Source organism: Fopius arisanus, unplaced genomic scaffold (assembly GCF_000806365.1).
Source record: "Fopius arisanus strain USDA-PBARC FA_bdor unplaced genomic scaffold, ASM80636v1 scaffold00011, whole genome shotgun sequence".
Lineage (NCBI taxonomy): Eukaryota > Metazoa > Arthropoda > Insecta > Hymenoptera > Braconidae > Fopius > Fopius arisanus.
This window is the reverse complement of record NW_011887750.1, coordinates 1,685,956-1,710,531: the sequence shown is the minus strand read 5'-3', so window position 1 is coordinate 1,710,531 and position 24,576 is coordinate 1,685,956. Positions and strand designations below refer to the sequence as shown.

Sequence of the window (24,576 nt, the reverse complement as noted above, 5' to 3'; positions counted from 1 at the left end):
GAATAATTTGGATACGTCAGGGACTACATGTCTTTATTTAATTTGTGCGTATGCCAAGGGGGTGGATTACAGGTGAATTTTTAATGCGACGAACTTGAAATGACCTTGGACTCTTACTTGAAAAGCTCGACGATAGAGGCGGCAGCAGTTGGGGGTGAATTCTCCGATAGTCGGTAAAAAATATCCCTGACAGAACACACGCGTTTTTGAATTTTGCGGTTTTTTTTATTCGTTACCATATGTAATGAGAATTGTTAAAAATTATCAAATTAAAAATAACAGGAGCTTTGATAAATTAAATTTCAGTTTTATGTGACATTTTTGCAATTTTAAATACTATTTTTCACTTCTTTAATGAAACTTAATACATGAGATTTTGTACTGAGAGTTATTTCATTCATGTATTACCCACAAAACCTGCAGTCAAAAAAATCAGGTGAAGTCGCATGAAAAACGATATAATCTAGTATTTCCTACAAAGGTACAACGTTTTTTCGCTCTGAGAATTTGGCCAATCCAGTCCTGCAATCATAATAAATAAATTCACATAAACAATTTAATTTCCCAAGTGAAATCTTTCGTGAGAAGAAGAAAAAGTGTAGACTATAGATATTCATTCGTAAATTGCCCTGTGTTTTAAAAGGTTCTGTTTAATGGCACGTACCAATAAACAGGTACATCAATTACAGTCCACAAATGATATTTGCAGCGAGAATTTCATTGTCCACAGCTGGTTTCATCATCAAAGTAACTGAATTGTCAAATAAACCGCTGGACACAAGTCTCACCGATGTCACTTCACACCCAATTATCCTAGAACTTGCATCTGAAAATCATAAAACAATAATTGAATTGAAACAATAGTTTCATTTGCATTAATAAAAATTATATGAACGCATGAATTCAGAGGGGATTTGAATATTAACGGCTGAGAATCGGTGATTACTATCGCGGGGAAGATTAATTAGGTGAATGGAACTGAAATTAATTTCAATGAAATAGCAACTGTTTATTATTTATGTTATTTTTTTCACCGGGTTCTGAATCAACGCCGCATATAGAATCAATGACTTCCATTCTCGATGTGTCCAGTCCCGTGTTGCCTCCAATTTCAACATGATCTGGTAAACCGCGTCTATTACACTGTAAAAAACAAAAATAAATATCACTCGCAATTGTGAATTTCAATTACGAGCTCATCCACCGCTTTCCCAAAAACAACCAGAGCAATTTCAATTGTAAAAAAACGTCACTGCTAGAGCATAAATCTCTATTTGCGAATTCGGGTTTTTATTTCGGATACAACAATAACGCGTTTTTCCAATTGACAATCGAAACATTGAATTCGGTTAATTCGTATTTTCAATTGTCGAGGAAATTTTTATCGGCCATCGCTGTGGTAATTCACTTAATGAATTAATATTTAGAGATATGACGGTGACGTGAAAAAATGTACTTTGTGAAAAGTGCCAGTCTCCATTTGTCTGATTGGTGGTCTCGTTCTCCGGCCACCAACATCAAGGGCTATGACCCTCACCACCGACGGATAAATGGCCGTCAGGGTGCAATTAAGTTGCTGTCCGTAATTCCGGAGAGTGAATGCATCAGTTTCACTGTTAGCTAGGACATTGCAGGCTGTAAATATTTCATTCATTAGTCAATATGACTAGATAATTACGGGTAATTATCTTCTCACATTTAAGAATTGCTGGAAATTTGTCAAATTTATTGAATGAATGTTGCCGCAATTGAGTAATAACAAGAGCACTTACGAATTGGATTTCTGTGGCTTCTCACAAAAACCGAGAAACCCTTGCCCTTCATGGGTATTCTGTACTGTATCAGGGCGGCATTCTGGGTACTGACGTAAGTTTTCGATGCGTAATCACCGCAAAACTCGTCGAACCGCTCGTTCAACGGGATCGGATGATCCGTCGGTGACGGGAAAAGTTCGCCGTTCAATTCCCAACCATCGACGACCTATTACAAAAAGATTACCGAAGTTATGACAAGAAATTGTTATGATTGTATTAAAGTGAACGGAGAAAAAAATTTGGGTGGCATTAATAAATTGAATTTTACCGAAACAAGGGCGTCTTTTTCACAGGGTACGTCGAAGGACAGAAAATTCAATTCCAGAATTTTGTCAGGGTCTGTGACGAAGTAGACACCGCAAACCGTTGCTTCGTCGTTCATCGATTGATAAGTGAATCTTCCAGTCTCTGACGTCATGAATATGCAATCTACAGGCATTTGAATTTAGGTTGAGATAATAATTTTCATAGGTTAGATACAATGTATTCAGAGTGAAACGTTCACCAAGGACATGAGCAACGTCTCCAATGTAGAAGCAAGTGCTTTTATGGGGTGAATTCGGATGAGATGCAATTGAGAGTACGTGGGATTCAAGATCGTGCTCTCCCACCTGTGAAATTCACGTCGAATGCCACAGGATTTTTCCTAAGGTATTCATATTTCATAGACTTCGGTCTTCGATCATTGGATTAAGGGGGATGAATCTACTGGAGCACTCATTCTCAAGTACAGTGAATCGAATTATTAAGCGTTGGTTGAATGAGCAATTATTTTTCGAGTGATCGTCTAAAATTTTTTTGCTCACATAGATCGATGCATACACATAGAGATTTTCCGAAAATTTTAATTTTCCTATTTCCTACCAGAAGATAGGTCGTCTTGACCCAAATAATCGGAAATTTCGAGTGGTACGATTCCTATGCAGCAATCAAAGAATTATATATAAACTTTCAAACAGAAACTTACTCATTTAAACATTATAAATTGTGCACTTAAAAAAAAATCGAACGATGCAACACTTTCAATCGGAAAGTTTCAGTTTCCTATAATTTATTGAGATCCTCTCATTTTTTGCTTAGCGTGACATAAAAGATACGAGAGATGTGACAATTAATTCGACCCCTATTTCGGGGATGATTGATTCCGGAAAATGATGAAGCATTCAGAAAAACACCTAGTCACCTGAAATTGGAATGACTTGAGGAAAAACACTGGCAATCTCCTTGATATTGTATCCATCGAAGTCGGCGCCCTTCATGAATTGATACGGCATCTGAAAAATAATTGGAGTATCAGGTGTATCGATGCGTTATCGATGTATGAAATATCCGTATGTGATATTTGCAGTAGCTCGGAGGATCGATTAACCGGAATTGATACGAAGAGTTGTGGTGAGAGGAACGAGAGCCTGGAGCGAGATAACGGGAGTTTATTGGCAGAGGGAAATTACATAGCACGTGGTGATCATGGAGTAATGCAGATGGACAGTAAACTCTCCTGAGCAACTGCTGTGAAATTCACTGGATCGATTTCGATAAGTCCGTGTTTCTGTTCAAGTGCAGCATCAACTTGAGAAATTCTCGATCGGATTTGCCGGCCGATTGATTTTTTCTATAAAAATTTTATTTCCCGCAGAGCCAAAGAAAACGTAGAAATATTGTCAGAGAATACATTGTGCACCAGCAGTTGTTACTACAATGAAGTTGAGTAATTGAATAGGTACTGTGTTCATTATTAGATAACGCGGCTATAATAGACTATTCGCTGTCCCACACCTGGAATTGCATTTTCTCCGATATACCAGTCATTGAGGAAAATACAATAACCGAATTGGAAATCTTATTTAATTCGATAGTAAATTTCGCCATGGTTTATCATTAAATACTATTTAACATTAAATATTGAATACCTTGAAAATTATTTATTCATCAATTTTTAAAATTCGGGGGAAAGGTACTATTAACCAGCTTAAGAGAATGTATTACACAGCGATTGCCCTTATTTCATTGTACATAACACCTGAAAATATATAAAGTTATATGAAATCATAAAAGAACAATCGACCGAGTCCTGAAAAAACTCAAAGGTAAAAGACAAGGATTGAAAATATTAATCTATCGGTTTTGATTTCGGAGGAAAAAGATCACAGATGAAATATGTAAAGCATTAACACGGGTTTGATAAGAGCAATAATTATTTCATTGATTTCTTCTGATTTAAACGAAGTCTTACCTGTTGCTGAAATTGTGTTTGCTGATCGGGTGGTATTATCTTGGAGTTTGCGCACCCCAGGGTGCAAACAACCACCATAAGACACAGGTAACTGGTCATATTCTTATTTTCTCACTAACTAATCAAAGGGGGATGAATCGAATTATCGGTTCTGATCACTTCTGGGGGACGAATGATGCGTCGCGACGCTCGTCGCCCTCTTATAGTCCCTTGTTGGTCCTCACGCGCATCCCCGAAAGCCCTCCTCTCGATTCAACTCTTCTGCTGTCTCTCCCTCTTTTCGATTTCTCCCCAGACAACACTTTTTTCATCAATTTAAATGACCCACAATCCATTCCATTTATTTTCAATCCAGTTGCACCTCGCTGTCTGCGATGAACGGTAAATTTTCGGATTAATTTTTTGTTCAATGCACGGGGAGTGGAATTTAAATAGTTTGGGGATTGGGGAGAGTATCAATCTAGTGAGAGAATTTATTCCTCTGTCAAGAAGTCTTCAGTCTGTATTAGAGGTGACACGATTTACAAATTGTCTGACCACAGTTTGGCTTTTTCACGTGATTCGGGAGAACAGGCACTCTTGACGCAGCGGGTAGTCTTAATCTTGGGAATTTAGAAAAATTCGACGATTGATTTTTGTGGGATGAGGAAGAACAGCTGGGGATTGATGTCGTCTTGATTTTTAGGAATCAAGGGCATTAGGGATGAGGGAACCTCCAGGAATCGACGAGCCTAGTAGAAACAGACGATGATCAGCTTCTGACTCAGCTCATTCCATACTTCCACAAGTAATTTAATAGTACAGATGAAAAAACGACAAGTGTGTCTAGTAAAAATTCCACATCATCTCCGGTTCGAAAGCCAGACGGAATCGATTAATTAAACTACCCCCGACCTGTCACAGAATTATTCAAAGCACATGCTGAAATTTTTTATCGAATTTTACCGATTCATTGACATTTGACGGAATTACGTTTTTAAAAATTCCCTATTTACCGTACAAATCAATCGGAACTGGTACGTTGTGAGGAAAAATTAATATTATTCAAAGTAGTTACGGAAATTCAAGCACAGACCTTTTATCTCCTCAAGATGAAACTCACGCTTCGCTCGTATCTCTGGTAAATTCTTTTCATTGTTCTCATCACAAGTAATCACGGTAATATTTTTCCCCCTTATTTGATATAACTGTACCTGTTGAAGCCGCTCTTTCGGAGTAAATGAATCGGCAATAGACTCTGCGTCGACTATGGAAAATTAAGCCTTTGTTAACACATCGCAATGGTATATGCGAGTGTTTAGGAATTAAACACGTGTGACAGATTGTACACAAGTAAGCGGAATGCATTTTAAATTATCATCAGGGACGAAAAATAATTATAATTACTATTCCGTACAAAAATGTACAAAAAGGGAAGAAGAGGATATTGTTGCGGATTTTTAATTAGTCAATAAAGGAAGATGCATTCAGAATGGAACATAGTTTATTTTTTTTTTTTTACTGATTTGTACAATAGTACAATACTTGATAAATCGTACCTTCATAAATCGTGCGTTTATGATTCGCCCCTTCTCCTGTCTTCGTGTAATAAATAATAAATTAATAAATGAAGATGTACAAATAGTTATTTCGGTATGAATTTTCGAGTGAGCTATCGTGTGAGAGATTATCGCTTCTGCTCCCTTTTTTCCTCTCTACAAACAATCGTTATCGTAAACCTAACAAATTTTTACAAGTACAATTCATGGAGTTTTTCCGCGTGTAATTAGCTACCGTTGTAAAGTATTCTGATGACATGAGATGAAATAGAAAAATGATTTAATCGTGTATAAAAGTCGGTGAACAATAGTCATTCCATGCGATCAATAGTTTGTACTGTTCCCAATGGATTAAATGGTTTTGCTCATGATTATTAAATTTTTTAATTGAATTGTTCGTCGATCCTATAACAGCTTCATTCAGTACGATTTATATTATTCATTCATATATGATTAAAAGGAAGACATCCACCAGATTTATAGGATCGCACTGATTGAGAAAGCACAATTATTTTCTATTTTATCATTTCTCGAACACGGAAAAATCACACAAATGGCTCTGGTATTCACTCAACAAAATTATTCAATTTAAAAACGATAAAACAATAGTTGCAAATGCGCGACGAGTAGAGACTAGTTTTTTTTGTTACAATATCATCGAGTTTTCTTTAAATACTTACAACTCATAAAATAGAAGCTACAATTAACAATGAGAAATCATTCGTGATGTTTACTTTACATTACCCCTGGATTAATTAATATTAAAGTATAAAACTACAATATCATTTTATGGCTACGAACTGTTTTTTTTTCTTATTTCACTGACGAACAATTGACTATTTTTTTCCCTCAGTGAAAATGTAACTTCGCCATTTTTTAATTGCATTGGTGGCACGATCATTTTCATCTTCATTCTCTTATCTTTGTTTATTTCCGCGAAGTATCTCGAGCACTTTGTGTATCCTCTCTGCGTGTTCAGAAAACAATTCTACGTTTTTTTAATTCAAATGTCGTTACACAACATCGAATGTTTTTTTGGGATTAAATATCGTTAAATAACAGGAATTCATTAATTCTATTCTTGATATGAAGAAAAGAGAATAACAGATGATTTTCATGAAACTCTAAAGAAAATTAATCCCAAGAAAATGTAGAGAAGATATCGATACCAATTAGGGGTGGATACCAAGGTATTCCACCCTCAATTTGTTTCCTCTTACTCGAAATAATGATAAAATCGAGTGGTATTGCATTGATACTCGGCAAGAAAACCATTATACGAATGTCCTGCATCCTCCCCTCGACCTATTATCCCACCCTCTACACACCCATTAATACGACAGTCAATTATTTACATCCGATAATTAAAACCTAAATATCCGCGTTATATTTGTTTTAAATACTGCACGATGGATTATGATTCTTTTCACGACGTCAATGAAATATTTACATGCGATAGCAGCAAGAATCTTCTTTGTTGCAATTTTTTATCATTCCTACTATCTGCTTTTGCCAGAGGTCTACTACTTATTTATTAGGCAGTGTTTCCCATCGCGTTGAATCCCTATTCTTAGTACCTTTATTCGTATCACTGAATTAGTGCCATGTTGAGTAATTGTTTTTGTTCGTTGTTTATATCGTGTTCTTCAGAGAGTTAACACGAGAAAACAAAGTTCATGGCCTCTGGTGGTCTGGTGTTGATTTTAGAATATCAGGTTGCGTTGGAAGACAACTGGAACCTGTAAAAATATTTTAGCACTCCGCATTCCAAACGAATAATTGAATCTTTGTACGTCTTTGATTATGATAAATTTACCAGTAGTAGGTCTCATGGTGGATTTTACAGATCTGTGGGATCCATTTCGCGTGAGAGTATTCATCTGAGGGGTTCCAGGTAAGGCGTGACCCAAGGCATTCATGTAGTCAGCTATCAAAAGCGTTATCTCAAGTATCTGAAGAAATAATTCACATTAATGGATGCTGTTAATCAGGATCGGATTAATTACGAGCGTTGAGACACTTACTTTGGGTTTACTAAGTGCGAATAATAATTTTTGTTCGGCCGCACCCTCGTCCGGGCAAGCAACTAGCATGAAGTCATCCAGGCATCCGCCGAAGGTCACAATATTGGCGTAATTGTATCGATACATCACTGCCATTGTCTGCAGTTCGAGGAGAGTCACGCTGTCCTCGGATACGGCGATCCAGAGAGTGATTGATTCAGACTGCTTGAGCTGCAGTAAAAAACACCATCATTAAGATTCAATTCTGAGGACGCCGTGAATTATCTTATAGCTAATGGCTCGCATGCTAGGTTTGAAGGAAAAATCGAAGAATAATAATCTAATGTACTCACTTTAGCTTGATAGAGAGTAGCTCCGAAGAACGGCCACTTCCTCGTGCATGTCAAATAAATCCTCACGCAATCAAGGACACTCCTCCCCTTGAGTCCCACCCACTTCTCCTGTAATTTTTCCTGCAACTCCCTCAGCTGATCGGGTGTGATATTAGATCGATATCTGACCGGGTAGAATTTATCGAGTGCCTGCAACACCAGATGATTGGGATTGCTGCCCTGTCCACTGCCTCGTGCTTTATCATTGTTGTATTCGCCGAAATCAATCTGTGCCATCAGGGAAGCCAGTTCGAACGCCAGCTCGCGATTCAGGGGAAATTTTCCCTGCACCACTTGCTGATTGACCTGATAGCATAGAAGGAGTCTCTCACGATCCGTCTCCATTTTGGCTGCAGCCTTCCAGTAGCATCTCGACTTGTACGTCAGCTGTATGACCCTCGTATTCTCGAATTTTCCAGAGCCCTTCTCCCTCAGTGCTGTCTCCCACTTAGATATGATGTCGCAGAGCTTCGCCTGAAGGTCTATGAAGTGCTCTAGGTCTTTTTCAATGGGATCGTCACTGAATAGAGTGAAACCAGATTGGTGCACGTCTCGACAGCCAATCTCCTGGTTCAACGTGTGGAGGAATTCCTCGATGGTGGTGCTACCGTCGAAACTCACCACTTGATACGTTCCATTGAGAAAGTGCACCGGAATTGCGTGGGGAAGGGAGTGGTGGTACGGGTTCTTCAAAAGAATTGACAAGACCTCCATTCTCGATGGTTTTACCTCCCTTCCACCGTTTTGCAAAGTTCTCTCCAACGCTCGCTCGCAATAAGCTGCGTACTTCCCACATTCCGTTCTATACACGAAATTTTTCAGTGAAGCCAATCATTATACTATTTATAAATACATGAAATCTATAGAGATGAATTGGACAGATAGAATAATTAAAATTCTTACTTGGAATCTGCATTTCTTTGGAGATGAAGCTTCAGGTACCAAAGTAATCGATTATTCCTGGGTAGAAACAGCGAAACGGCGAGCGCCAGGAGCTGCCATCCCTGGACCAAGACATACTGGGCGGGATTTGTCTTGCAATCGAGGATGTTCGAGGTGGAGTGGCCCTGCGTGAGCGTAGGACTGTGAGATGTTGATGCCGTTGACTGTGCATCCGCATTTTCACCAGCGCCATTTGACGTGGGGCTTTGCGTATCGCAGGTGAAGAGCGATTGGGTCGCACAGAGGAGGAGTTGCTGCAATATGGTATGCTGGCGTACTACTGAGTCCGTGCACTTTGAATATTCACAGTCTATTTCAACTTTTGATTTTCCTGTTCATCGCGTAGCTAAGCTAACTAAATGATTACCATTGCACAGTACCCATTTAAGGGATTATTAAACTGTTTATTAACGCCTATGAAAGCTCCCAATTCTACATTATCCGTCATTGCCCCTCAATTAATAATCACGAATTAATTCAGGAATGTTTAATTCAGCAAATGCATTAGTTCATGTAAAAGGGAAAGGGACAATTTATATACAACTCAAATCATCTCTGCGATAAGGACAATATTTTTGAAGATGAAAATTATTAAATACCTTCAGTTGTAACCCAACACTCTGCTCGGACGAATCTCAAGTTAGTGTGTGAATTGCGGGGGTACAATCGGAATTGAAAAATAAAATGAAATCCTGATTTGTTAATTACAGTGAATTAATAAAACAATGGATTTAATGGATGATAATGCCTGGAGCCCATTGCGGAGATATGAATTGTAGATGGCAAAGCTTCGGGTGAGAAATTCTCAATGAATAAAATCTTCACTTGCGCAGTTGGGGTCCATCCATGGTAATTGAAGCAGCAGGAGGCGCAACTCGATTCGTATTTCAATCTACCTCAATTTAATTTGCCCTCTACGCCGATTTTACCATTTCAAAATTTTCCTCTCATCATGTACTATATTATATCGAAGTCTAAGCGGCATACGATAAATTAAGGAAAGAAAATAGGTAAATTCAGATGGAAAACAAATTTAAAGATCTAGATATTGCAAAATATGAACTAATCAAAGGCAGAAAGTTGATTCTAACAAAAACAGTTTGTTCTGTGTGTTTTAGGATATATATTTTTTTTCATGTACACCAACATACCATTCTGCAAGTGTGTGAGTGAGATCGAACGAATTTTGGGTATGAAATGAATTTCAATGAGTAAGTGATTTATTGAAATTAATTTATCCTGGAAAATGAGAGGTCGACTCGAGAATTTTCCAAACTACGTTCGTCTCACAGTGAGGGACGTCGGGGTCAATGATATTGTCGCATAATGATCATTAGATGTATTGTGATTAAATAAAGAAAAACTCGGATAAATCGAGCTGTGACACTTGTGACAGAGACACGCAAACGTGACATGCAGTATGAGGCGCACGAATTAGCGCATTCAAAGCAGCAAATAATAATAAAAATGTGGATGACTGTGAGAACTTAAAATTTTTCTTGTCAACTCAGTCAAGTATTCGTTAGCCAAGTATCGCAAAAAATAAATGAACTTGATCGTCTGCCACCGAATGAAAATTGATGTTAAACTACTGATAGAAAACGCACAGTTAATATCGAGTACTGAATAAGAAAATGTTAGTTGTTCTCCTCAGATTTTCCATAATTACAACTCTCATGGCGGAATACTTGACCAAATATGTTTCATGTACCATTATTCCAATCAATTTCTCGTGATTTAAATTCGATACATGATAATTCAAATAATGAAGGAACGATAATAAAAAAAAATGTCGATGGAGAAAATGGGAAATGGTACACGAAATGAGTTTTGTTAAACAATAAGCAAGACTTACAACACGCGCAGTACCCAGCGAGACAATTCTGGCGGCCTTTTTTACCTGTACGCCTAAACGTTGCTGGGTATGACGACTCGTCTGTTTGACAAGTGCACAAATGAACTCAGATTGCAATTCAGGTTGATCGAGACACTGCTGTAGAGCATTTTGGGCAAGTACAACGTGATAATCGATACCAGCTTGTTCAACAGCTACAGACATGAATAGCTGACACGCCTGAAACAAATAATAACCTCAATATCCACGCTCTCACTAATTTTTGATCTGATGATCGATTAAAAATTCTGACAACTCACCTTAAATAACTTAATGGCTTCAGACTGCAACGCCTCAGAAGTGAGACTTGTGAGGGGACTAGTAATGTTTTCCTTAGTATGCAACAGAAGTGGATGCCTCCAGAGAACACAGCTGGGATCGCCATCAGTCTCCATGAGCCTCTGAACGAGCTGTTCATACTGTGTCCCAGCATTGGGTCCACCCCCTGAGACGACAGTCAAATGGTAAAGCCAATTGTCCTTCTCCTGTTTTTGAGGCATCAGCAAGTAAGTTGGACCTTGATGAGTTGGAAAAATGCCAATGGTCCTCTCATGTGGGCACTCCGCATCCCTTTCCTCGCTGTCACTGTCCGAGACATGTTCCACCTCCTCCACCCTAGCATCCCTCATGTTGATCTGGCCAATTGGATTAGTATCACTGGGACATTTGAAATAGAGAAACATCTTGCCAATTAGAACACACCAGCACTTTTTGGCATGCCCATTCTTCACTTTAGTCAGCCATCCCTGAATCGTCGGCTTATTGTCCTCTCTACTCAGCAGCAATTTAGTGGCATTTCGCCTCTGAACATTCTGCAGAACTCGTATCCAGTCCTCCATGGTTGCTATGCAGTCAGCTGTCAAGTAGTAGGTTTTCTTTCCCGTTGCTATCTCAAAAGTAGCTGCACCCTCAGCCCTGTTTATCCTGCAAACTTCGTCGAGGAGAATCTGGCCCTGGGGCTTTCTATTCACGTCATTCTGACTCTTCCAGTAAACCAACACACCGTTTTTCAAAACGAACCACCTCTTTCTCCAAGTTTTCAGCTTACCCCCCAGTTTTGCTAAGTGCCCTGTCTTCTCAAGAGATTCTAGTCTCTTTGGGCTCTCGCCTGCGACTCTCATAAGCAAACTCGGCATACTGGACTCCAGGGAAGTAGAGCTGAGTGCGTCTGGGGGAATAGCATAGTCCTCCGACAAGCCGGATTCAAGAGAAGTATCTACGGAGAATTGAACGTAAATTTTTGTTATTCAGTTTTGATAATTTTCGTTAATTGTTTAGGACTCACCACGTTTAACACTTTTACTCGGAGAACCACTGGAGCTTCTCTTGGCTGGACTCAAGCTGCTGGTGGTTTTTATGCTTTTAGAGGGGCTACTACCACTTCCTAGGGACGAATCAGTGTTGTCGGAGGAACTGTTTGTTATCCTCGTGTTGGTTTCGGTTTGATTTGGATGATCTTCACCGTCTGAACTGTCGTCTGAACTGTCACCAAAGGGCATTGATCTTATCTGGCTTGCACGACCCTTCACAGTGGCGTAGACTGGTACAGATATATCACAGTAGCCTTGGGAATTGTGTGCGGTTAGATTGTGACCAGTTGCGTGAGAATGTTTCGAGGAATTTGTATTGGTGGTCGATGAAGGGGCCACTGAGGCATCGTCGTTTGTTGGGGGGCCAATACCCAAACCTCCATCTGCCACCTGATTAATAATCAATTGATTCAACTCTTTATTCACAACTCTCCTTGAACATGAAGAAGAACATGAAGAAAAACATGAAGAGAACTGCATGATTGCGAATGTACCTGATAAATTTTAGCCTCCCAACTGGGAAATCTGTGAAGAGGAGGTGTAGGCGGCCTGGGAGCTGATGATGACGGTTGTCCAGCCCAATTCATTCCTTCCCTGCTAGGTGTATAAATCTCCGCATAATCATGCAATGTCTCCGAACTTCCGCTGTCACGATTTGCCTCCGACACCCCCGGTATACTGGGCAGCATCACGAGATTCTCCACAGCCGCTGCCAACTCCTCCGACAACAGACTAGAATTTGTTCGCAAAATCAAAAATAACAATCATTACAATGACAACTCATTGATTGCTATTTTATCGTTTACATACGAAAATTTCATTCGGTTATAAGCTGAAAATTTCAATTGATGAAACCATGAGATCTAATTCCAAAGTTTAATCTTTAAAGTTACGCTAATGATCTATAGTTTAAGGATTTAACGAGTTCTGAGTACTTCGAAGGTTTTAAGAGGTTTGATTGTGGAAATGAAATGATGGGAACGAGTTTTTATCCCCTCAGGAAGTCCCAGGACGTTACAGGGTACCACAGTCTTGAAATCGGGAGCCACTATCACGTCGCAAGACCTCCCAAGGAGAATCCAACGAATGATTTTGTGATTTAAATGGTTCGATCGAGACAGGAAGCATCTACAAGCGTTGGACGAAATATTGGGAATTACCTAGATTCCATGTTGGTTGTAATAATGCCCTGCTGAATGGTTCCACAGGCTGACAGGTGTCTCCTGTGCCGTGATCCAATTGGTGGCAAATCACTGACAGTAGTTTGATTAACGTTCTCTGGAACCGTCTGGGGGGTCCCCTCGAGACTCTCAGAGCGTCGACGTACTGTTGGATCGACCTCCAATGAGAGAGATGCTCTTGCTGTTGGTATCTGGGGAATTGAGGCGTTTTATCATTTGTTTTCTACTTGTTTTTCTATTGAATATAGCTCAAGAGAATTACCAATGGCCGTACCAGAGACCGGAGACCAATGTTTGTAATGTGATTACGCAGAAGCTCCAGTTGCTGATTGCACTTGTTATTTTGCTCCCGCAAATGTTGATTCTGCTGTTCAAGCTCACGTAGTTTGTTCGTAACCCACTCCTTTATTCGTGCTGCCTTTGCCTCGACTTGTCTCGCATCATGAAGTCGCAGTTGTCTCTGGAAATATAATTAATATCATAATGCGCAACTACTTTTGACGAATTAAAAAAAATTTGAGACAATAATCTTCAAGAAATCGTTCGTCTCACCTGTTCCTCCACTTGTGTTTCTAATTTCGATATGCAGGCACAATGCACATCCTCAATTTTATCATTCTGGGTACCGGAGGTGGATGCCAACGAATGTGCCGGGGAACCTACTCCAGATGTGCTCAGGCTGTATTCACCCTTCACCAGCCGTTCCTCCATCATCCGTACCTAAACAAAAATCAAATAAAACATTTATTCCCACCATAATTCCTCCATAAATGACTTGATCACCTTCAAAGACCGACGTGAACCATTACGCTTTCATTTAATTAACATTCTTGAAGTTCTCTCAATTCAACGACATAGTAAATACCTTATTAATTATGAATAATATAAACTTATAATATCTGCTATACAAGGTAAACCGGATACCGAGTCACCGAACCCAGCTGATGCATGCCGTATGTTATAATTTTTTAAAAATATCCTTGAATGACAAATCAATCCGAATAATGCAATAGACTTAACTTTTTGGATGTAATAAATGAATATCAGATCTATTGTTCGATTTAATTTATTTCAAAACACATGGATTCCCTCAATGCCAAAATAGCCCCTGAAAATCATGGTAACGGAGTCACCCAATAAAACACGGGTGACACCCCCCCGTGGTTGGTACCCCTTCGGGTTCAGTGGTCGCATGGGGGCAGCTGTCAAAAATCGATATTGCTCATATGGACTAGTAATGCATGCAAGTACAATTGCGGACATCGGGGAGGGTTCTCCTCACTGGCGTCTCATCCAAAGAATCAATATCAGCCACAGGGATAGAATTGAACTGGCTAATCTTAGCCCACACCCCCAGCTAATTCTTCCAACAACCCGCGTGTTTTTAAATGCCAATAGTACAAAGAGCGCGACTAATCTCAAAACCGGGAAACAGAAGTTGAAAGCCGCTAATTAACGTCAGTAAAAAAAAAACCCTCCACCCCCCACATTTGGAAGAACACTCTTACCACAAAAGATGGAGGCCATGATGACTTATTCTTTATCACTTAGTTTTTCCGATAATTCAGTGTTGACAGGTTGCGGTGTTGATAGGTACTGGATTGGTACTCGAAGGGTAACTTAACACTCGGTGCTGCGAGCTGGCGAGACGAGGAAATTAAGCAATCAGGAGAGAAAAGTAATGGGGGAGCAGGGACTTGTGTGTGTTGCGTTTACATCGAGATTCGAGATCGAACTGAAAGCTGTGGGGGTTTCTGAGACTCGGTGAGTCACTTTGGCTCGTGGCCAACGCAACGCATCGTGGTGTTCCCAGAGGGGAGTAAAAGTGCACGACCCTTACAAACACTCCAATACTGCCCATTGCTCAACCAGAGGGGAGACTACTGTCAGCATTTAATTTTATGCTAAATTTTCCACTTCTCTATTTTTTGAAACAACGTATGTGGCATTTGAAGATTTTTTCCCATAATTTTATTCTATTTTTGGTTCTAAATGAAAGCATTGGATCTGTCAAATCCAAGATTTCCATTTTTTTTTGTGTCAGTATGACTATTTCTGACCTCAGGAACCCAAATATTATTTTTAGATCAATCGTTTTCCGATTTTTCATTTACTCAAATCCATTTGCATACGGCACAGAATAAATAAATAAATAAATTCTTCCCATAATTTATATTTTGATAATTAATTAATACTTCGGTAGTAAAATGGAAAAAGGGCGATAAATACTATAAATCGGAGAACTATTGAAACTCATAACTCGAAGCTGAAATAAATATAATTATAAAAACAGAGGAATGATAAAAATTCTTTCAAGTCAAGAAAAACAATTCTCCCCCGTGGATTATTGTTCTCTCTGTGAATAGAATGATTGACAGATGTATACATTATTCATGTTATTTTTTTCCTCCTCAAAGAAAAAACCATGAAGGGAGTACAAACGAAGTGAGAGGAGTAAGAGTCACTCCATAGATTACTCACAAGATTTGGCAGTTGGCCAGTTCACGATATATGGAAAGCCAGCACTAACATAACTGATGATAGACAAATAAAGTACAACCGCACCGCCACCATGACAATATGACACCCTCAACGTGTTCTAAAACTGGGAAAATACTGGCGCCAGCAGAGGAATCATCAGAAGCCTCAGTATTTGTCCAACACAAAGGATACGTTCCAGTGTTTCCCCAGTATCACTGCCCCCATTCCTTCATTCATTTCTTTTTTATTCATCACACTTTTATGCGCACGTTCAATAATAACAGAAAGAAAGAATGACAGCGGCACTTGAGGAATGAGTCAAAATGACTCTTCGACTCCACAAATATTTGATAGGTGACTAAATGGTCATGACGAGCGAGAATTGATAAAACTCACAACTCCGTGAATAACAGTGGTGATATCGATAAGCGATTGCTTTGTTAATAAGGATTTCTGTGGCAATTACCTTTCATCAGTGTCACCTGGTGGGGTGCATAATTGAGGTGCTGTTGGACGATGTATTTCTCCGGATAAACTCAGATAACAGATTCAATGACGCGAATTGAGAGAATTCAATCCGACGGAATATCACTGTCAGGTCAGATCAGCCTCTCAGTCGCGGATATCCATTGCACGAGTTCTCGAGGATGGCAGATTTTTTTTTCAACTTTTTTTTTTTCAGAAAAAATCACGTGACGAGTATTTGATACAAAAATAGTGATACCGGGGTTGCCGATCTGCCATCTTGGCACTATTATGTGTGCACGTTGGCAAAAATCAATGCACGACGCGCAGTCTAACATGCGCATTCAAACAGAACAACGAGCACCGCGAAATCAAACACCCCTCGTTTTTTAGGAGTCGGTCTTTTTGGTGGCCTTGAAAAACTCGGTGGCGTTGAGGGGATGATGATGTCTCGTCGGTGAGGGAAGAATTCCACGAAAATTGAGGGTTTCTAGTAATCAACATCAAAAGCGAAAGCAAATTTATTCATTACCCCAAAATTTAGACACTAAATGATCTAATGCAATTGATTTTCCGGAAAATCCAAGCGGAAATGACAAGTACGCGGCAATTAATTCAGGCAATTGTTTGGAAAATGGTTGTGTTATTTAGAATCTCGAAGCAGCTTTTTAACAATTACTATAGTACTGAAATGTGAATGGGAATTCTTCTCTGAAGAAATAAGTACATTTAGAAAAAGAATTGTATAATTACTATCACCCGAAGTCATTGGGATTATCAATGAGGATTGACTAAAGTAGAGGCTCAGTTGTGGGGGTTGGAGTGACCCCAGCGGCATTAGTACTGCACCCCAAGAGAGAGGGAGGGCGCCACACGCAATGGGGGTGTCGTCCCACCCATTTGAAATTTCGAAATTTTTCGAAAAATATCAGGGGAGCATGAAAATCGAGGAAGTATTCACTGAAATTGAAAAATTCGAAATTTTCAAAAAAGTATGAGGGGAGCATGAAAATCGAGGAGTTATTGACTGAAATTTAAAAATTCAAAATTTTCAGAAAAGTATCAGGAGAGCATGGAAATCGAGGAGGCATTCACTGAAATTGAAAAATTTAAAATTTTCAAAAAAGTATCAGGGTAGCTTAAAAATCGAGAAAGGTATTCACTGAAATTGAAAAATTCGAAATTTTCAAAAAAGTATCAGGGGAGCATGAAAATTGAGGAGGTACTCACTGAAATTGAAAAATTTAAAATTTTCAGAAAATCAAATTCACCCAATCGTTTGGTCCCTCTGACAGCGGGACTGCTACTGAAGCAGTTACCGAGTCGGCTGACGGGCAGACACCCCACCGTTGGGTGCGGCCCCCTCTTTCTCTTGGGGTGAGGTACCCCTCCAGAACTGAGCCGCTCAGTGGGGGGTTTGAGTGACCCCACCATTGGGTGCGGCCCCCTCTTTCTCTTGGGGTGAGGTACCCCTCCAGAACTGAGCCGCCCAGTGGGGGGTTTGAGTGACCCCACCGGCATTGTAGTACCTCACCCCAAGAGAAAGAGGGGGCCGCACCCAATGGTGGGGGGCCTGTCCGTCAGCCGACTCGGTAACTGCTTCAGTAGCAGTCCCGCTGTCAGAGGGATCAATCGACTGGGTGAATATTATTTTCTGAAAATTTTAAATTTTAAAATTTTTCGAATTTTCACATTTCACTGAATACTTCCTCAATTCTCATGCTCTCCCGATACTTTTTCAAAAATTTAAAATTTTCAAATTTCAGTGAATACCTCCTCGATTTTCATGCTCCCCTGATACTTTTTTGAAAATTTCAAATTTTTCAATTTCAGTGAATACCTCCTCGATTTTCATGCTCCCCTGATACTTTTTTGAAAATTTCGAATTTTGCAATTTCAGTGAATACCTCCTCGATTTTCATGCTCCCCTGATATTTTTCGAAAAATTTCGAAATTTCAAATGGGTGGGACGACACCCCCATTGCGTGTAGCGCCCTCCCTTTCTTGGGGTGCAGTACTACGATGCTGCTGAGGTCACTCAAACCCCCAGAACTGAGCCTCTGTTTCAGTCAATCCTCTTTGGAGCTTATCATCGTGATTCTTCTATTTCAACTGACAGAAGTACAAATGCAGGTAATATCACCCCTAACTGTATACATTTGATATTTATTTCCCAAAAAAATTCTCTTTTGCCCGATAAATTTCATCGATTGAAATAATAAATCAAAGACTCCAGAATTTACGAAAAAAAATTTCGATTACTCCCTGTGGAGGCGATTAACGATAGTCGGTAAATTCGCCGACTACCCTCGACCCTTCTGATCAATAGAGGGTGATTCCCTACCCCCAGGCCTATAACCGCATCGTGAACATTGATACCGGCATTCCCCAGACGGTAAATTCCGGACAAACCACGAGGTAATACCCAGCCACAAGAATTTTCTCGATAAAATAAAAAAAAATCCGAAAAAAAAAACCAATTTACCTTGTCCTCAGCCTCGTCTGCTCGGCCCTCGGCATCGAGAACCCTCTGCTCGAGCTCGGTAAGCTGGAACATGAAAAAAAAATCCAATTAATTAGAATTTTTCCATCATTGGAATTTCAAACATTAATTAATTAGTTAAATCCTCAATACTTGGGGAATAACTGGCGGATGTGGATACCGGCGGGATAGATCCTGGGCAATATGGAGGTAATCCAGAATGGTTTTGCTCAGGACGCCACAAATAGTCAGATAGGATGGGTGTATCGCGTGGCGGCACCATTGCCCATGTATTCCCGTTAATTAATTAAAAGGGAGGTTAATCCGTGGGTCGCGACACGCTCTCTAAGTACAATTCGCGCTGTCGCTAGGTCAATCATGATATATGCGATTAAACTCGAGACAAGAGTGGCCACTACACCGCGAGATATCATCATTATTCCTGTCAACGCGTTATACTGAAATTATCACTTTAGATATTATCGACTCGGACAATTACGCAGAAAAAAAAGTGTTGTACATCACCAGAACACAGATGCAATATGATATTATTGTAAATGATAAATGACCACCCTCTGCAAAATTCTCCTGATTTACTACGTGCAACCTGGGGTTCACCTTCTGAATTTATATACTTGAAGTCACCTCGTCTTTTAGAATGGGGACTTGTGTAGGTGCACAAGATTACTCTTTCCCTCCTCCCTTCTAGAGGTACTCTTTTTATTTTATTTATAAATTCAAGTTATTTGTAATAAATTTACAAACGCAGGATGTGATTTTAAATCGAAATCATACTTGGCCGGGACGTAGCTCATATGAATCCCACAAAAATCATGAAGGATCCTGTCTCACCTACTTGGGATCGACACAATTTTCGTCTTGATTTCCTTTAATTGCGTTATTAGTTAGTGCCTAGTCAAGATAAAGGCTTTAAATTTAGTCAGAGGTTGATATTCTGCACGCACTTACCATCAATAGCTTTTCCCTGGATTGGTCATTAAATTTTGAATTAATTCCCAATTTCTCTTGAATTGAGTTTTTCGATAATAATGCATTTTGAACTCATTTCGTACGAAATTGGTTTTCAGTTCATGAAAGGGATTTCTCGTGACCATCGCCTGAGGGTCTCCGACCAATTGTTTTCCCCATTTAATTGGCTGTGCTTGAACTTCCAATAGTGACTTGAATTTTTATGAATACCGAATAAACTCAAATGAATTGGAAATTCAGGGCAATCAGCATTTGAACTTCCACAGCATTCTTGCATTTTTATGATCATTGGAGATTGAAACTTCGGCTTCAACTCCACAGAGAAGTATTCAAGGTCCATTTCAAACTCTACGATTATTCTATCTCTCGAACCTCAAACTCCTACATTCGATTCACCACTTGGAGCTTTTCGAGGGAGATTAACTGAAATAATAGGTATTCAAATATGAACCACTTCCCTTCCAGATTAATCAATTTCCTGACTTCCTGTAATCACTGAATTCCATCACAAGAGTTCCCGAGCAAAAACAAAATACTGAAATTCCCTCATTTTCCACCCTGGGCTTTAATTAAAATGAAAATTTGTTGGCAGGTCTCGAGGCGTCGGATATCGGCTCAAAGCCCTCACCCAAATCCTTCAATCTCCAGAGGCTCATATATTAATTACAATCCCAAGTATATACATAACTCCTAACTGCATGTCGCGGTTTTACCGCGTCTGGAAGGGCTGAACCTTTCCCCCGAGGGATGAGAGAAACTCGAGGATGGAAACAGCGAAGATGACGCACCATTCAAAAGCCAGATTGTTACGTTGATTTTGCCACGGCAATCAAGGTTCATTGACTCGCTACCCTAATCATCCCCTCACCCCCATTATTTCAATTTTCCTTATCTCAATTTCACCTCGATCATTTTCTTTTTTCATTTCATCATTAGGTTATAATAAAATGCCCAGTCACAGAGGGAACTGAGCTGGTATTATGAGCAGAGGGTGGAGAGAGTGGAGCGCAGAATGAAAGGGAAAGAAAAAAAAAAGGAAAAAAGGGCCGGGAAAGGCTGAAAGCTGCGGCTTATGACCAGAGGAAGAGCCTGGGAACGACATAGCCAGAGCGTTTGAGAAATCGCTTAGGGATAGCAGAGAGTGAGAGAGGGATGACGAGGCAACCAACTCTCTCTGAGCTCCAGATAAAGAAGTGAAGTCGGTGGGTTGTAATGCCCCACAACCCAGATGCGTCTCGTGTGTTTTATTGCCCCTTTTTATGCTCAAAGAGTCGACTATAAGGGCTGCTAATATCACCAGGACACACGTGCCCGACGACCTATTGAGTACATGTAGCTGAGGAAAATTTTCAACCGGCTAATGGTCACTAGCACGTGCCAAATAATCTACTTCATCGTTATGGAGAATCATCGCTCGAGCAGGAGAACAGGTAAAAAGAGATTTTCCTTTTTTTCCTTATTTTTTCGATATTCAGAAGTGATATGTGCATTTCTGAAAACAATTTCCATCTGAATCCTTTCCGAACCCTTTCCTTGGCTAAAAATATTTCTTATCCTCTGGGAAAATTGAAACAGTGATTTTTCCTTGACGTGCCAAATAGTCTCGCCATTCCAACGAGGAATCATAAAGCGGTGTGAGGTCTGAATAGCAGTTTAATTTTCCGGGATTCATATGTCTCTAAGAATTTGCGGATGGCACAGAAATCTTCTGGGCAATTGAATAAAACTGAGGGAGGCATGAATCAGGAGTTTAATGCTCATTTTAATAGTAAAACTCGGGTAAATGAGTAATGAAGAATGAGGAGGACGGTGGGAAAATTCTGGACAAACTTGATTATCCTCAGGGACAGGGTTTAACCCAAAAGCACTGGAGGAGCTTGAGGTCTTCTCAATTAGGACAGCAGGAGAATTTCCACACGGATATATCCCAAAGTACACAACATTAGTGTGTACATGTGAGAAGTCGGGTAGTTTAGAGCACACGGTGTGCGGTTGTCTCTGCAGAGTCTTTCCTATCTGCGGCTGTCTCCATGGGGTGTTCCTCTTTCCCTCTTTTCCTATCTTTGTCGTTTTATTACTCTCCCTCGGTCTCGACTAGGACAAAAGTTGTGAATTAATTTCAACCGACAAAAAGTGCGCGTTGTGTAAATGGCACGCGTGGAGAAGTTTTACAGCATAGGGTCGATAATCCGCATTCCAAGCCACATGAGGGAGACCAGGGGATTTTATACGCAGTAAAGAGCTCCTCTGTATGCCCCAGCTCATACCACCAATTGACGATTCACGAATATTTCAAGACCCTTGAATTTTCCTCCTTTTGTCCGGGTGGGGGCATTTCCAACATTTTATGCCGTCTCCAGGGTTCGGATGAATTTTTTCGGAATGAATTGTTATCGATGGGACCCTTTCATCTCAAACTCATCGCAGCCACTTTTCTTGGACTCTAAGTGGTACAAGTTGCGGCAATCACGGTGAAAAATGGTCGCGTCAGGTTTTTTTCTTTTTTTTTTTCATGGGTGTGGGGTGGGGATTTCATGGGACTCAGGTGGGAGGGAGACACGAGGAGAAAGGGATATGGGGGGTGGGGTGAACGGGGGTTGGGGTGAATGTGTGGTGCTCAGTTCACTGATAGGAGTCCCCGGGAGATCACGTCAACTCTCTCTAGTTTGTGAATGATTACGAGATAACGATAGCCGACAGTTGGCCCCACCCCGATTCAATCATTATAATGTTTCGGGGGATGAAATCATCTTTCGAAAGTATTCCCAGAAAGTGCAGAATTTTTTAAATTGTTACGGCTGAGATAATAAAATATTGCACTTTTCTATAATCTATAGATCTAAATTTTCAATCACATTCTCACTGTCAATTATTATCAATTATCAATTGTCCCGTTTGAAATTCCTGAACGAGTCAGTCAATGCATACATTTATTATCTGAAAGAATAAATAAAATAAATGATGCATTCACAGTTGCGGGAATATTTGAATGATTGGCGATCCATCCGTGTCTTGTTTATCGAAGAGAAGGTGTTGATTGATTAAAAACACGTGAAATAATCAGCCCGAGGTGGAATGATTTGTTTTCCCTTTGCGACGAGTAAAAAGATTGAATAAATTGCCGAGTGAAATATATGCGCAGTTGTATCAGGTAAAGAGAGACAAGAGGTGAAATTTCTGCCATCCCCTTTTGACTCAGTATATCTTGTCCCAAACGCCACGGGTATTTATTTCTATTTGCCGTCGCTCTCACCGTTTAGAAAGGACTATATGTGTTTGTGGATATATCTATTGGTACATACTGTATATACCATATAGCACAGTGGGGTCTGATGGATGGGTGGATTTGGTAAAAGCGCCACAACAACTCGGGGTAGAATACAACGATGCCACTGGTATACTGGCTCGTTATATCGATGCCATCGATCCTCTATACACGATGGGGAGGTTGTTGTATTAGCAGAGTTTCCAAAGGATCAGGAGAATATTTTCCCGACATTTTCCAGAGAATCCCAAGCCATCGGAGCTGATGGAATCATTCAATTTGGCGCATGCCGAGGCCTCAATTTTGGAGGTACTTTCCAGATCTTTGGCAACATCATTTCATTTCCTACAAAATAATAACGCATTCATCCAGAAAATTACTGCATTCAGAGAGTTAATCCTTGATTGAGTATCAAAGCTATTAGCTGAATAAAGCAGTTTCACTTGATAAATTTACGGAAATTTATTAATTAGGATTAATCATTGTTTAATTATTTTCGGCTGCTCTGTCGACGGTGAAATTATTCATTCGTGACGATTTTCGTATATTTTCGGTTTAATCCCCGGGATTACCTCAGCGACGTGGAGTAACCGTTAAGTGGTTCATTCAGCCTGTTGTCGGAATACATTATACAGGAAGTACTAGTTGAAGAGTCAGAGTACCAGTGCCTCCTACTCACTAGGTCTTTTAATTTTTACTTGCGGTTTACGTTCCCTCTCTTTTTCACTCCTGAATCATCCTGTATGCGTAATGTACATTAAACCCTCGTCGAGGCACTAATAAGTGGAAAAGTACTGTCTGCAATGTTTTTTTATTTCGATTTTTCCCCCTTTGTGTAAAATTTTTCCTCCCATTCTTTTTTTAATTATTCTGTGCAGTAGGTAATGCGGTTTTGTTTGGAAAATTGAAAAGAGGATTTCAAGCATATCAACGCTTTGACACACCCTCTTTCACGGCTTTGTCATGAAATTGCAGTGGACGACGGAGAGAATTGGAGAGGCGTAAGTCCCTGGGAATTGTCGTTGTACTTGCGCTCTTTACATTCGGAATATAATGGGAAAATTTATGAATACAACCAACTGTTGTCGAGCCAAGGATTGAAATCCCCAGTTGATATTCAGTGGTGCGTTTATTGGAGAATATATTTAACAGCAGAACGGAATCGATTCAACGGAGATAATGACGAGATAATAATGCGGTTTTAATTATCAAATAAAATGCTTCCACGGTGGATGGGAAAATGTTCTACTATCATTGTACGGCGATAATAGACGCTCTGTTATCAATGGTGTTAATTATGTTGACGATATGAAAGTACATTTTGCGGGATTCGTTGAAGGTCATTAAATTTATTGAGATAACTCATCGGTATTAACCCCAGGGCTCTTCCCAGGGTCATTTCTACCTACAGAATAGTAGAGGAGCCATTCAAAACTCCAGCCGCATTAAAAATAATTTAACATTAGAATTAACGCTGGCATTTTCGAGTTAACTATCAGTTGGTGAAAATGAAGTCGAGATTATTCTTGATTGAATTCCTGGTTTTTAAATCTTGGGTTGGCATTCATATTTCGGCCAGAAATTAT

General features: G+C 39.9%; 2 protein-coding genes across 14 annotated transcripts in view; both read right to left on the bottom strand.

Annotated features, from left to right (window-relative positions):
- Positions 1–306: 306 nt before the first annotated feature.
- LOC105262922 (corticotropin-releasing factor-binding protein) lies at positions 307–5,276 on the bottom strand. 4 transcript variants are annotated; one of them, XM_011298820.1, is made up of 9 exons: positions 5,123–5,276; positions 4,048–4,941; positions 2,998–3,088; positions 2,083–2,243; positions 1,773–1,980; positions 1,457–1,635; positions 1,035–1,143; positions 665–826; positions 307–522 (listed from the first exon to the last, which is right to left on the bottom strand). In XM_011298820.1, exons 2-8 carry the CDS (start codon positions 4,144–4,146, stop codon positions 684–686), a joined length of 990 nt encoding a protein of 329 aa, XP_011297122.1. In that variant the 5' UTR covers positions 4,147–4,941; positions 5,123–5,276; the 3' UTR covers positions 307–522; positions 665–683. The 4 variants fall into 4 exon arrangements, with proteins under 4 accessions (XP_011297122.1, XP_011297124.1, XP_011297123.1 ...); XM_011298822.1 differs by having other exon boundaries at positions 4,048–4,778; XM_011298821.1 differs by having other exon boundaries at positions 4,048–4,416.
- A 1,235-nt stretch (positions 5,277–6,511) lies between these two features.
- The window catches only part of LOC105262921 (uncharacterized protein CG43867), a 37,418-nt gene continuing 19,353 nt past the window's right edge, over positions 6,512–24,576 (bottom strand). For 3 of the 10 annotated variants that reach the window (XM_011298809.1, XM_011298808.1, XM_011298814.1), the window contains exons 3-15: positions 18,739–18,801; positions 13,860–14,027; positions 13,570–13,767; positions 13,287–13,498; positions 12,621–12,858; positions 12,102–12,516; positions 11,077–12,032; positions 10,778–10,996; positions 8,884–9,215; positions 7,942–8,782; positions 7,610–7,819; positions 7,402–7,537; positions 6,512–7,324 (exon numbers count right to left, since the gene is read on the bottom strand). In XM_011298809.1, coding sequence (XP_011297111.1) covers positions 7,260–7,324; positions 7,402–7,537; positions 7,610–7,819; positions 7,942–8,782; positions 8,884–9,215; positions 10,778–10,996; positions 11,077–12,032; positions 12,102–12,516; positions 12,621–12,858; positions 13,287–13,498; positions 13,570–13,767; positions 13,860–14,027; positions 18,739–18,801 — 4,053 coding nt within the window. In that variant the 3' untranslated portion in view covers positions 6,512–7,259. Of the gene's footprint in view, positions 7,325–7,401; positions 7,538–7,609; positions 7,820–7,941; positions 8,783–8,883; positions 9,216–10,777; positions 10,997–11,076; positions 12,033–12,101; positions 12,517–12,620; positions 12,859–13,286; positions 13,499–13,569; positions 13,768–13,859; positions 14,028–14,815; positions 15,012–15,788; positions 15,997–16,254; positions 16,457–18,738; positions 18,802–24,576 lie in introns of those variants that run through there. The other 7 variants (XM_011298813.1, XM_011298810.1, XM_011298811.1 and 4 more) reach the window with 7 other exon arrangements.